This window comes from Cyphomyrmex costatus, unplaced genomic scaffold (assembly GCF_001594065.2).
Source record: "Cyphomyrmex costatus isolate MS0001 unplaced genomic scaffold, Ccosl1.0 scaffold398, whole genome shotgun sequence".
NCBI classification, from domain to species: domain Eukaryota; kingdom Metazoa; phylum Arthropoda; class Insecta; order Hymenoptera; family Formicidae; genus Cyphomyrmex; species Cyphomyrmex costatus.
Window position 1 is genome coordinate 30,128 of NW_017278185.1, and position 14,024 is coordinate 44,151.

At 34.5% G+C, this 14,024-nt stretch overlaps 2 protein-coding genes across 2 annotated transcripts in view; both read left to right on the forward strand.

The window, feature by feature from the left end:
- Positions 1-803: 803 nt before the first annotated feature.
- On the forward strand, positions 804-10,473 carry Cyp4g15 (Cytochrome P450 4g15). Its single transcript, XM_018543767.1, has 8 exons — positions 804-855; positions 2,240-2,470; positions 2,997-3,194; positions 8,332-8,584; positions 8,907-9,117; positions 9,207-9,395; positions 9,616-9,853; positions 10,091-10,473. Exons 2-8 carry the CDS (start codon positions 2,245-2,247, stop codon positions 10,453-10,455), a joined length of 1,680 nt encoding a protein of 559 aa, XP_018399269.1. The 5' UTR covers positions 804-855; positions 2,240-2,244; the 3' UTR covers positions 10,456-10,473.
- Positions 10,474-10,756: 283 nt separating this feature from the next.
- Positions 10,757-14,024, forward strand: part of LOC108776936 (uncharacterized) — a 5,431-nt gene continuing 2,163 nt past the window's right edge. Inside the window, exons 1-8 of the mRNA XM_018543691.1 lie at positions 10,757-10,993; positions 11,374-11,599; positions 12,134-12,158; positions 12,264-12,455; positions 12,763-12,770; positions 12,863-13,127; positions 13,374-13,555; positions 13,725-13,850. Coding sequence (XP_018399193.1) covers positions 10,776-10,993; positions 11,374-11,599; positions 12,134-12,158; positions 12,264-12,455; positions 12,763-12,770; positions 12,863-13,127; positions 13,374-13,555; positions 13,725-13,850 — 1,242 coding nt within the window. The 5' untranslated portion in view covers positions 10,757-10,775. The remainder of the gene's footprint in view (positions 10,994-11,373; positions 11,600-12,133; positions 12,159-12,263; positions 12,456-12,762; positions 12,771-12,862; positions 13,128-13,373; positions 13,556-13,724; positions 13,851-14,024) is intronic.

A 14,024-nucleotide genomic window follows, 5' to 3' on the forward strand; every position in this document is an offset into this window, starting at 1 on the left:
TTTTTTCAGTATACCTGTTAAACTGATACCTTTTACGACAACGTAAAAAACACTGATCACATTTACACGCTCGATTTACGCTAAAATTACAACATCGATGTTAAGAAACTAGCCAATCACAGTTATTTCATTTTTTAAAAGAATAGTTACGATTGATCAGTTTCATAAAATCGATGTTATAATTTCGGGGTAAATCGAAATTGTGTAAACATAGTCACAAATGGCCACATTACATATAATGTCTAAGTAGATTGTAAAGAAATAATTTCAATAGCCACCCTTAAAATGCAACACAAACTGTACAAAATATCGTAGTATTCCATCCTCTTTCATCTATTTCATAACTTCTTTATTTCCTTTATAATAATTGTTTTTCAGGATGAGTCACTTTTTAAAAAAAGCGTCAAGTCGCGATCGGAAATACGATAAAAAAAATAATTTCAATAGGAATAATCATCGAGTGGAAAGAAACGTATTTATTTTTCGCTTCTGATCGATCACAACAATATGAAGCGATGATAAATTAAAAGCTATTTTTTCATGCAAATTGTTCTAGTCATTTAATATTTTATGCTTTGCATTCGAAGTTTATGTTTCATAAAGCCTGATTGTGTATAAGCGTATTTTAATTATGTTGATTATGTTAAGGTGATTCGGTGAAAAAAAAAAGCAAAAGGGATGAAAGATTCATTTTCAGACGTCGTCGATGGTTATTAGCATCGTAATACTCGGCGGTGATGGTGGTGGTTGAAAGCACCGCTTATAAACGACAGCGGATAGACAAGCAGATCAGTTCGGTGTTAGTTCAGCGAAAAGATTCGATCGTATATTCGTGACAACATATATACACGTAAGGTGGGTGTCAGAAGAGAAGATAAACTGAAAAAAGGAAACAATCCAGCTTTCGAAATGACTGATCATCCGATTAAGAAGATATCTAATAAGATACATTTTGCTTGATTCTTTTCGTGCCTGTGATAAACATAGTGAGACTGCAGGATATATCAATTTTCTTAGTCTACGGAGAATTTAAGAGTCCTAGTGCCTTAATATAGTAAACCCGTCTAACGACACATGTTATTTATAGCGGAAAATAATTACAGGAAAAAGTAACATACCTAATTTCGAAACGACTTTCGAACGCGTGAAAAGTTTATCGTCAAGTTTTAGGGAGAGGAAAGAGTGTGATTTTTTGTTCAGACCAGTTTGTTCTATCAATTTTTCATATATCTATCCTATCTTTAAGACACTCTCTCAACGCGCAGAATTCAAGAAGTTCGAATTGCCAATCAAGAAGATAACAGGTGGTTGAGAAATCCTACAATTATCATTTTTAACACTTTGACTGCTGCACAGATTTTTGTTATTTGACTGATCATACTCTATTATTTTGTGCTTAATTTTTATAAAATAAGTATAAATTGTGTATATATATATATATATACGTGTGATCTAAAATATTTTTAATTTAAGTTTAATATTTCTAAACGTTTGATCTGCATAAAAGAAAGTTACACGCAGCATTGAGATAAATATCCTGCGCCGTGATATATAAATGTAAATAAATACAAATACATTTATTATTCGTCATAAATTCGTAAAAAAATGTTTTTATGATATAATTTTAAGTAAAATTTTAATTTTTTTTTATTAAAAATTTCATTTAATTCAATTTCATTAAAATAAATTTTTAATAAAATATGTTCTTTTAAATAAAATTTTACGGCTGAATTAATAGGCCTCTTCGGAAAATTCCTAATATACTATATAATATTAATGTAAAATATTCTCCGTTTACATACAAATAGTAGTAAGAATAGTAGAAAACGTCTATGTATCCAAAATGTTACACGTGGCTTGAACCTATATAGGTATGCATCCAATTTTGACTGCGATACTTTTTAAATTCTGTTTTGGAGTGCAATTTCAATCTGAAGAGTGAAAATTAAATCAATCTTGAAAAATATGGATCAATTTTCAATTTTTAAAAGTGAGATTTTATTCTTCAGGGTGAGAAAACTTTAAAAAAAAGAATTTAGAGAGTACAATTCATGCCGACAGTTCTTATATTAAAGATCAGTCTAATTCCTTAATGCGCGAACGACGTTGATATACATGAAAATCGATCTATCCCGGCCTTTTGGCGTTTCTGATTTTTCCTTTTTTCAGTAATATTTCATGTTTTGAAGGATGATAATTAGATAAATAGTGATTTGATCGAACATTTCTTCTTTTTAAGAAATCATGTCAGCGACGGAACCAGAAATAATGACTGGGTCAGTTGCCGCCGCAGCGTCTAATGGTCTATCATCTGCCATTTTCCTGTCTCTCTTGGTACCGGCTTTGATTCTATACTACATCTACTTCAGGATTTCACGCCGCCATATGATCGAGCTGGCGGAAAAAATCCCGGGTCCGGATGGCCTACCGTTAATTGGAAATATACTATTGCTCCTAGGAAATTCGGATAGTAAGGCGATAATATAAAGATATAATGACAGAACAAACATATGTGAAATCCATATCTTGTAATTCGGTTATTTAATTTAACTCAGATTATTCAATTAATCTCAGGTAAATGAACTCTTTAATCTCAATGTTGGTTCACTTCAAAACTATTCTAGTTTTGAGATAGATCAACCCTAAAGTTGAACATTTTTGTTGACTAATTTTTTGAAAGACTTCCTTATTTTTGCTATAATAATCAAAAATAGCAAAGGAAATTCTCACGAGTAAAAGTAGTTTAGATCGCGTTAATAGATCGCGAACATTCTAGATAGTGTCAACTAACACCGTTCCAACATTCGCCACAACTTCGAGATTGGATTAGAAGTTAATTTGACGATTACGTACCTTTTTTGTGTATCTTTCATGCTCCCTATTATTAGGCAGCACTCATCAGGTAGCTTAGATTGGATAACCGAGTGGATTTGCACTGCGCAATTAACATGTTCATGTAACTTTCGATCACGCATCCCTGTGTCTCTGTGTTGCAGCCGTATTCCGTACTTTTTATAGGAAGTCCTTTGAGTACGATCAGATAATTAAAATTTGGCTCGGGCCAAAGCTGCTAATTTTTCTAATGGACCCGCGTGACGTTGAAATCATCTTGTCCAGCCATGTCTACATCGACAAATCCACTGAGTACCGATTTTTCCAGCCCTGGCTCGGAAATGGTCTCCTCATCTCTACTGGTACGTATTATAATTACATCTTGTCGATATCTCGAAGTGCGTTGTTAGTGGTATATAAATTAATTTCCCAGGTATATAATATGCATAAGAATATGCTATCCTCAAGCTGGTAATTTTTATTTAACTCGTTAAAGTTTTGTCAACTATCATCAGAAGGATAGAGGTAAAAAGAGAGATATGTAACAGTGAAAAATATTTTACGCAAAATTAATTGAAAGTTATAAATGCGTATCATTTTATTGCCTTGTTAACATGCCTCTGAAAAACTGTATTATTTGTGTAACATAAAATGCAACAATTAATTGGCAAATGACTCTTTCTTTTGCGAGAAAGTCATAAACAACACGAGACGGTTTTGTATATTTTCCTCCATCGTGTTTTGCACTTGAATGTTACGTTCGGAAAATGCTGGGTATCTCCTAATGTCGCTTAATTTATTCGTATGAAAAATTTTGTATGATAATTTTGAAACGTATTATGTTGTAAAATAAAAAAAATTATATGTGTATATGTACATATGTATATATACATAATAAAAATTTTTTATTATATTAAGAAATATATATATAGGTATATAAGATTATATCTTGATAAAATTTTATCAAGTTTCATTTTAAATGTTAACAACTACCACTATCCAAATTTAATTCATTTCAAGTAATTATGAGATTAAATTTAAATTATTTATGTGCAATTGAATTTTAATCAAATGCTTCTCTTTTGCAATTAATGATTTTACAAAAATATATACTCAGTCAAAAATTTGACTGAGTTTGTGTTTTTAGCACAATTTTTCTTATAAGCAATAAACATAAAAACCATGTTTCGACTTTTTTTCTCAATATGAGTGTTCTTTCCCTAAGCATAATTAAATTTACGAAGAACCAATGAAATAGAGCTCTGTGTCAGAGACTTTACTTATGTATCATTTTATCCTTGTTTAACATTCGGAAATAAAATAATTAAGATACAAAAATACATGGATGCATTTGGATAAACGTAATCCTCAAAACAGGTTACTCTTTATCACGAGCAAACAAAAACCTATGAGATGCAGAATGCGCGCGGACTCCGTATGCAACAACGATCGTCGACTATGCGCCAACTTTTATCGTTGACTTTCTCGGTATCGCAAGTGAAGGTCCTTTTTCTCATTGACGGAACTCTCTCGCTGAGGCGTAACAGCGCAGCATACACGTAACGACGCATGCTACCACCTTGGTTAATTCACGCGCCTCGTCATGACATCCGGCAAAGGCGTCATGCATACCACACACATTTCTTTTCTTTCTTTTCTTCCTCTTCCCTTTTTCTCCTAGATCACTTCGCGCGAGTTTGTTTAACGGCTGGTTGTATAACGATCACATAATTCAGCTGTTATCGGCTTCTCGTAACTGCACTTGGTTGCTGGATCACGCGCGCGATCGAGTTTTGCAATTCGGTGAAATGAGAGAGCAACTAGAGAAAGTAAGAATTGATCGAATAGACAAAAGGTCAAATAAATTGAAACGTTTCTTCGTGCAGTAAATTAATATATCTTCCGTGCTGCATAAATACAATTCAAGAAAAAAAGATAGGCGATGAATATGCTTACAAGACGTTCTTGCTGAATTCGACGATTACGAAAAACTGGTATCTAATCTATCTATAATTTAAGAAACTGCAGGTCTGTTGACAAGCTAATATATTAGTACGCATGAAATTACAGACAACGTGTTCAAATAAACGCTCAGTGAATCATTATGTCCGTTTCTTACAGTACCTATCGAGAAAGTCGACGATAAAAGTTGGCGTATAATCGACGATTGTTATTACATCGAATTGTTACGCACGTGCATGGATTTTATTTCAGAAAGGAACGGTTTCATTAAAATATTTAAAACTTTAATTATACAGACAGATCTGAAAATAATCCTGTTAGACTATTATAATAAGAGACTCAAGCTGATTACTAGAATGTCAAAACTTTTATAATATTATTCATATAGACTCGAGTTTCTTGGAATTATTTTGATGATTCAACAAAATTATTTCATTTCATTATTTGTATTTAGTTAAATTTTGTAATGCTTCAGCAAAATCATTCTTTGTATAATTAGTTGCGTATTTAAAATTGTTTAAAATGCACATCTTAAAATGCACATAAAATAAATAAATTACTGTCAATATAAAGTGGTGTAAACCAATCACAAAGCCATATTAGCATTAAAAAATATTATTTAAAATGGTTATTTAAACTTGCAGTGAGAAGGACTTTGATCAGTATTCATAGTCGATTTTTATATTTAAAAGATTTTTTTGAATATATAGATATACAGTCTTAAAATATATCTTGAATACAATAATAAGCCAGTTACAGAGCTATATTAACATCTTAAAATTAATTAAGATAAAGAGGTGTCAATATATAATCAAAGTTAGATATTATAGACTATTATATGTATATATTATATATGCATTTAAAAAAAAATTATCAGAAATGACTGCGCACCGATTACTTTCGGTCTTTCAACACAATCAATTTGAAATATTAATAATCCTCCAAAATTTAATAAAATAATTTAAGATCTTTGACTTAATACTAAACTTAATGCTGACTTAGCATCTGAAAACAAAATATTGCGAAAAAATTTATCTCGACCTTTGTATTTAGTTGATTTATTTAAATTTAAATTGTTTTTATGATCTTAATATTGTTTACTTAACATGGTTTCTTAACTTGAGATATGAATACCATCCTATGAATATGAATTATAGATGTGTTTTACTTGTTTACAATGATAAAAAATCTTTAAATAGCATATCAAATTAAACGTAATTTTAAGATCAATAGATCTGTTCCATATGCATTTTTTACATAACAAGTATCTCGCGATGTGTACCGATAAAAAAATGAGTGAATACGATCCATACGATACAGATCAATATAATAGTGTTCCAGTAATTTGCAAACATTGGAGCTATGTTGCTGCAAGTTTTTAATATTATAGGAACTTGCCAATTAAAGATTATCTCTCGGCTTTCTTGCTTTATTTAATTCTTAAACTGAAGGAGATTTTATGCGTCTGGTAATTTGACCATTCTTTTCTGGTTTTTTTTTTTGTTACAAAGAATTGATATCTTGGATAAATTTAGACATTCAGAAAATTTAGATTTAAACTGATTTTTTTCGGGGAAATAAATTTGAACAGTTACGTGAAGAAATCACGTCGAAACTCTCGATAGTGAACATCGAAAATCAGCAGGTAGAACACAAAATCATAAAATCAAGATGACATTAAATAAGTAGTCATTTTAGAAAAAAAAAAAAAACGTGATAATGTTATTCGACACTTTTGGCAATAATTTTATGATGAATGCATGATATGATAATAATTTTTAAGTAAAAAATCATGATGTCAATAGTGATTTTTTAGTTAAAAATTATCACATGTCAAGAATTTATCAATTCATCACAAAATTATCGTCAAAAGCGTATCGAATTACGTCATTATGATTTTTCTCGAAATGATTTTAACTTAAATGTTACCTTGATCTTATTATGATTTTGTGTTCTGGCAAGTCCTACGCCTATGCGCGTGGCATGTGTCGCACAAGACACACAACACACTTGCACTTAGAAATAGCGACGCGGGGGAGAGAGGATCGGAGAGTGAAATGCAATCAGTCCGAGTAATCCATGGGACGCAAAACAGGAAGGAAATTTGCACGAGCGCTGGTGCTTTCTCTCCTTAGCTCCGTTTTCCCACACATAAGCGCGCATCGCGGTCTTTCCGTATATCTCTCGTTGCACAATTACGACGATCTCTGTCTGTCTAGGTTTGTTCTTTATCGCTGCACTGGACTGCACTTTCTATCTTGCTTTCGCCAAACTTCAAATATATGCACGGAAAGGACGGTTTTGCTGAGGCAAAAAATTAAACAATCAAAAAATTTAACTAGATACAACAGATCCACAAAAATACATTTGTTGGATTATCAGAATAATTATGTAAAACTCTCAAACTGATGCTGAAATGTTAGAATTTTTTGCAACGTATTGCTCATTTCTATGTAATTATTTTGAGTTCAGTATTATTTTCAGATCTAGCTAAATTTTTAGATACTCCAGTAAAATTATTCTTTCTGAGAGTATATCTATTCTAGTTTAAATGCAAGTATATTCTAATATAATACAACTACAAAGAAAGCGTCATCTGTCTCTTTTTCTCACCTCTCTCTCTCGCATTGTAATGTATTCTCTTGCTCTTTCTCTCACTTCCCGACTCATTCTCCCCCGCTCATTCTTCTTCCTACTTCCGTGTGTTCGATAGAAAGTCTTCAAACACGGGCACCAAATACGACAGACATGGGGAGAGGAAAATTTACATTAAATTTACATACATCTACGCGAAAATAACTCTTTCTCTTTCTCAAGCAAAACAACAAGTCATTGTGATATCAAAATGATATGTCAAAATTACTACAAAATGATTATCAAAGACTACTTTTGAATCATTTCTGATTCGTCTTAATGTCATTTTGATGTTATCATGACTTATTGTTATTCTGCTCAGATTCTTCTTTTCGAATTTTATTCCACTGCGTTCTGTGTGTGTGTTAATATAATATTACTGATATGATGACTCCTTTTATCTCCTCATGTGGAGCATAGGACGTCTACAAGCCTCTTCCACTTTTGTCCAAAAAAACTCATCCTAAAGATCGTGATATACTACTGAAAAAATATGGAATAAAGCTTTTCGGAGATTGTTTGGGACTAATGCCCTTACATAGAATGTTCATTAAATGTAATTAATTTTGAGGGTGGAAATTATCTTAACAAAACCATATGGAAATTTATCATGAGCCCAAAAAGAAGTATACATCATGCTCTAAATGTAATGAGTTTGAAGTCGAGAATATAAAAGATGACGTGGTATCAATGTAAAAGCGCCACAGGTGAAAACGTTTATATACGTTTATGTTTACGTTAAAAAAAAATAAGGTGATTCTATGATATGTATTCTAATCTGTCTCGCGATCATGACAATTCGCTGAACATATTCAGGATCACTTTAGATTTGATCGCAGCAAAGAAATAGGCAATTCTGTTATTTATAAAAATAATAGATTGATAATAAATGACTTGTTACAGGTTCGAAATGGCGCGCCCATCGTAAATTAATCGCGCCGACGTTTCACTTAAACGTACTCAAGAGTTTCATCGATCTCTTTAACGCCAATTCGCGTGCGGTGGTGGAAAAAATGCGTCAAGAAGGCGACAAGGAATTCGACTGCCACGACTACATGTCCGAATGCACCGTCGAGATCCTGCTCGAGACCGCCATGGGTGTCTCCAAGTCCACGCAAGACCGAAGCGGTTTTGAGTACGCCATGGCTGTTATGAAGCAAGTATCCAAATTGCAGATTTGACGAATTTGAGAATCAAGACAAAAAAAGGAAGACGTCAGGAGTTGTCTCGTATTCGGTTCATCTTTAATTGATTTTAATTGAAAATTCTCTAATCATATGTTCTAATTTTTTCTTGCGGCAAAAATATTTTGGATTTATAAAATCTTGGGGTTTTTTTCATGGAAATTTATAGATTTGTGTAAAAGAGCAACCAGTTTTCTTGTAAAATTTTTATGCAGTTTTTATTCCTTGAAATATTTGAATATTTTCATATTAAAGAAATATATATAAGACGAATATCTCGTTATCGTTTCCTAGGATGTGCGACATTCTCCATTTACGTCACACGAAAGTCTGGCTCAGACCGGACTGGCTGTTCAATCTCACGAAATATGGAAAAGATCAGATCCGTTTGTTAGAGATCATCCACGGGCTCACAAAGAAAGTTATCGCGCGCAAGAAGCAAGAATTCAACAGCGGCAAACGCAACGTTATCGAAGAGTCTACGCAAAATGGCAACGGCATCAAAGTAGATAATTTTTAAATTAGATACTTTTCAGAAATCTCAAAGAGCTGCATTGAGCGATGGGCTATTAACAAGTAATATATTGTTTTCAGAGCACCTCTGTGGAAGGACTTTCTTTCGGACAGTCGGCTGGTTTAAAAGACGATCTCGATGTAGAAGATAATGACGTTGGCGAGAAAAAGAGGCAAGCTTTCCTCGATTTGTTGATGGAAGCCGGTCAGAACGGTTCTATCCTGACAGACGAAGAGGTCAAAGAACAGGTCGACACTATTATGTTCGAGGTAGGCGTGACTCTAAAGCTAGTATTCATAGTCGATTCATATATTTAATATTGTCTCAAGATATCAAAAACCAATCAGAGAGAGCCGTATTAGTATCTGAAGTCATTATTTAAGACCATCTTGAAATAAGAACGGATTATAATTACTGCGGCCTGACTATTTTGAGAGGATCGATTCTAATTAATAACCCATTTGTCTGTTCTGTCATTAATTCTCTTAGGGACACGACACGACCGCAGCTGCATCCAGTTTCTTCTTGTCAATAATGGGCTGTCACCCGGACATTCAGGAAAAAGTTATCCAAGAACTCGACGACATCTTTGGCGACAGCGACAGGCCTGTGACCTTTCAGGACACCCTGGAGATGAAATACCTCGAACGATGCCTCATGGAGACTCTTCGCATGTATCCTCCCGTGCCCATCATCGCGCGTACGATCAAAACCGACTTGAAACTCGGTAAGTTCTTGAAGCTAGGATGTCTGCATGAAAAGGAGGCACGTTCTTCCGTGCATGTGTATAACTATTATAATTTGAGATTCCCAAACTTCAAAATTCGAGAAATTATCATTGCTTTGGACCAATTGGGCGCTACGCGAATATTATCCAACTCCGAGAGATGAAGTGTGCATTATCAACTTCTTTGATGAAATAATTTGTTGTAATTCTAAAAAAATATACCGATTACCGTTTTAGCATCGGGAGACTATACGATCCCAGCTGGGAGCACAGTGGTAGTGACGACCTTCAAAATGCACCGACAGCCACACATCTATCCAAATCCGGAAGTTTTCAACCCCGACAACTTCCTGCCGGAAAAGACTGCCAATCGGCATTATTACGCCTTCGTGCCGTTCTCGGCTGGACCGCGTTCCTGCGTGGGCCGTAAATACGCCATGCTGAAGCTGAAGATCATCCTGTCTACGATCATGAGGAACTACCGCATCAAGTCAGACATCAAAGAGTCCGATTTCAGACTTCAGGCCGACATCATCCTCAAGCGCGCGGAGGGCTTCAAGATCAGAGTGGTGCCGAGAAAACGGGCAGCCGCCACCGCTTAAAGCGGCATCTCTTCGTAGGGTAGTTTTGGGTAGAGGACTTAGAAGAGTACCGAAGAGAGCAGGAGGCGAGCCGCGAATTTCAACCTCGATCTCGCGGTGGCCTCTTCGAGAAATCGCATCTCGTTCGTGCGTAAAACAAACGCTATCCGCGCGAAGTTACATGTACATGTTGTATATTACTGATTCCATCGTTGTATAACGCACATTTTTATCGCTTTGATACGTTGATATTTATATCTTGTGCAATAAATGCGGCACTTATCGCGCCGCAAAACCTGATAACCGACTATTCCTCGTTCCCGATCACGCGACTGCGGGAGATGAAAGGCCGACTCGAGAACGTGCAAAGGCGTGACTTAGAAACGCTCATGAGACAGGTTCGAAAGAGCATTCCCGAAGGATTGTCGAAAGTCAGTCCTAAGATCACAGAAGCCACGACCATCAAAACTCTCGCGGGAGCCCGATCGGGAGAGATGGGGAAGGTTAAGGACGTGCTGAAGGCGATGCTTCCGATATTAACACCTTCAGAAGTGAGAAGGTCGCTTTAGTTTTTTTTTTCGAATAAAAAGTATATCCTCTCAGAACGATTCTTTTTTTCCTACCAGATTCTTTCGTTTCACATAAAAACGTGTCGAATAGTACAATTGATGCATAATTAATGTATCAATATCGTAATTGTTACAAGAATAATTTTATTAATATTGAAATCAAAGGAGAGGGCTGAACTGAATAATATTACTCCTCTATTTTTTTCCTCGATTGCACGTGTCAAACATTTTTGAGGTGCCTCATTATGACACTTATTTATACGCCATTTGCCTCGATTATTCTTTCCTTCTTTTTATAAATTATAAACGACACATAAATATGCCATCAAATTCGTTCTTTTATAATTGATATCAATCTATCTTCGAGTAGATTCCACTTACTACCTCATGAAGCGATCATTGATGAACTCGAAGAAGGCGACTATAAGGAATCGATCGGATATTTGAAAGAATTATTCGAACTCGACGAGGAGATTCGTAGAAAGGCTGGTCCTGGTACCCGAATATGGGAGAAACCGCGCTTAAAGAAGAATAAGAACGCGATGTCACATCTCAGAGGTGGTTTGATCGCTGTCGAGCAAGCCAAAAATGCCGGTGCGAACTAAAATTAATGTATATGATACTCGAATATGGAAAGAACTATTTTGTTGAAACATTAAAAGATTTAGCTAGATGCAGTTATAAAATTAATCAACAATAAACGACATTAAATTGCATGTGAATATACAACTATAAGTAACAAGATTTTATCAGCTGTATTTTTAATGCTATTATTTCTATGTAAATTTATATATACATTCAGTTCTGTATAAACTAAAACTAAAGGATGGTATATGTCATAAATTCAATTGACAGGCAATTTAATGGTATTAAAACTAATACGAATTTTAAACTGTATATAATTTTGGAAATAATTTTCTGAATAATTTAAATAATAAATTTTGTCAGAAAACGTCCAAGCTGATTACTCTAGAATACAACAATTTTTTTACAGTATTGCTCATCATGCTTGTGACCTCCTTAATTATTTTGATTGAACAAAATTATTTTCGGATTTATTTAACTAAATTTTTCAATACTTTAACAAAATCTTATCGTATAGAATCTTTAACGTCACATTCATTTGCAAGAGCGAAACCATTTGTTTTCAAAATGGTAATTAAATATTACAATTGAGTATGATAATTCATATCGTCGAACTTTGACATTTGGGACGAAAGTACAAAGTACAAGTATCACGGTCAAAAATTTTCTGAATAGGAGACAATATTTCTGCGGTAGCAGAATTTCTGAATATGGCGCTGTCTTTTCAAGCAATGACTTGGGAATGGTGGTGGGTGGCGGAACGACTTTATCGTAGCGCTCTGGAGAACGCTGAACTAGTCGAGGATGACAGACAGCAGACGAGAATTTTCGTACGCTATCTGTACGGCCGATTTCTATTCGAGCAAAGTTAGCGAAACACTTTATACATGCAAATTAACACACGAAAGAATTTAGCAGATCACGACTTCCTGTTGACTTATTTCTGCATAAATAGCCATATCGTTTCAATGCTTTATCCGCATAATTACATACTATCGTTTCAATATACAGTTGATTATTATTAATAAAACATTTAGTGTATACTGCACGTGGTATATTGCGATAGATTACAAATTGATGACTATACGTTCAGCAGAAAAAGCAGCACAAACACTATAATAATTGGATTATATCTTTGTATCTATAATATAAAAATAATTACATCTCATTTAAGATCTAAAAGTACATATAATCCAATTAATGTGAAGCTCTTATTAAATTGCTTTTCTAAACATAGCCGATCATTATAAGTCAATATTATAATAAATTAATAGATACTAATACAATTATATTCGCGCGGTACAATCTCAGTACAGGATACGACAGGATCACTGTATCACTTAAACATCGCACGTGAAGCGTCTCAGAAGAAGCCATGGAATGCGTCGAAGATAACTGGTCGAAAAGAAGAGACCATCTTTCGAGAATGCAACGTGCTTTTGTACAAAGTATTACTAATGCACGCGCAACAAGTCGGCTACGATCAACCGGACGTCGCTGTGAAAGCGTACACCGAAGCTCTCGCACGAGCGACGGACTGTGAGCTGTTTTTTATTTATAAAAATAAAAAAGATAAGAGGAATAGAAAAATATTCGCCCATACCGAGTTACTTCTTTCATCTTGAAAATGTTAGCCTATTACTTTGGAGTTCGTTCTCTCGAAGAAATAAAATTCAATTTTCACCGCATTAATTCGTCTCTCTTTCTTTCTCAGTAATTTTCTTAAAATTATAAAAAAAAATAGAGAGACCTGCGAAATATCATTAATCAGCCTCACATCCGCAGCTGGACATTACGAATACACGGCAAACGCTCTGTACGAGCTGGGGATGAGTCAGTTGCGATCCGGCGACGTGAAACTCGCCTTCCAGAACTTCTCCAAGTTCATGGCGATGACTAAAAGAATCTCGGACCCAGAGGGGATTTGCAACGCGCACATGGCGATGGCACTTACGTATAAGTTAGGTGTTACGATAGAATAACGAACGTGTGGAAAACGGCAAATAAAAAAAAAAAATTCGAACTCTAATCTATATTTTGCCATCGCACATGCGTGCACTTATTATGCGATCATTTTGAAAAAAAAAAAGACCTCGAATTTTTTATATAGTTCTTACGAGCAATTCACATTTGCAGGAATTGAACGACGACATAAACACGGAGAAGCACCTCCGTCTATTCATGACAAGTGCAATCGAATCTGGACTCACGAGAAGAGTGGCACAGGCGCACTACTGCACAGGCGAGCATTTTTTGAATAAGGTACGGAATCGCAAAAAAATGGGGGAGGGAATAGAAATGACAAGATTATCGAGGAATATCTTATGTGAGAAATTATTACATTTTCCTGAATTTTTATATTGTACAGAATGACATCAGAACGCGCTTGTAACGACAGCGCATATTTAGCATATATATATATATATATATATATAT

Excerpts from the sequence above, each read along its gene's own strand:
- Cyp4g15 (XM_018543767.1), top strand. The coding sequence starts at position 2,245 with ATGTCAGCGACGGAACCAGAAATAATGACTGGGTCAGTTGCCGCCGCA. Across the intron at positions 8,585-8,906 it reads TACGCCATGGCTGTTATGAA|GATGTGCGACATTCTCCATT; the intron begins GCAAGTATCCAA and ends ATCGTTTCCTAG. Across the intron at positions 9,396-9,615 it reads TCGACACTATTATGTTCGAG|GGACACGACACGACCGCAGC; the intron begins GTAGGCGTGACT and ends TAATTCTCTTAG.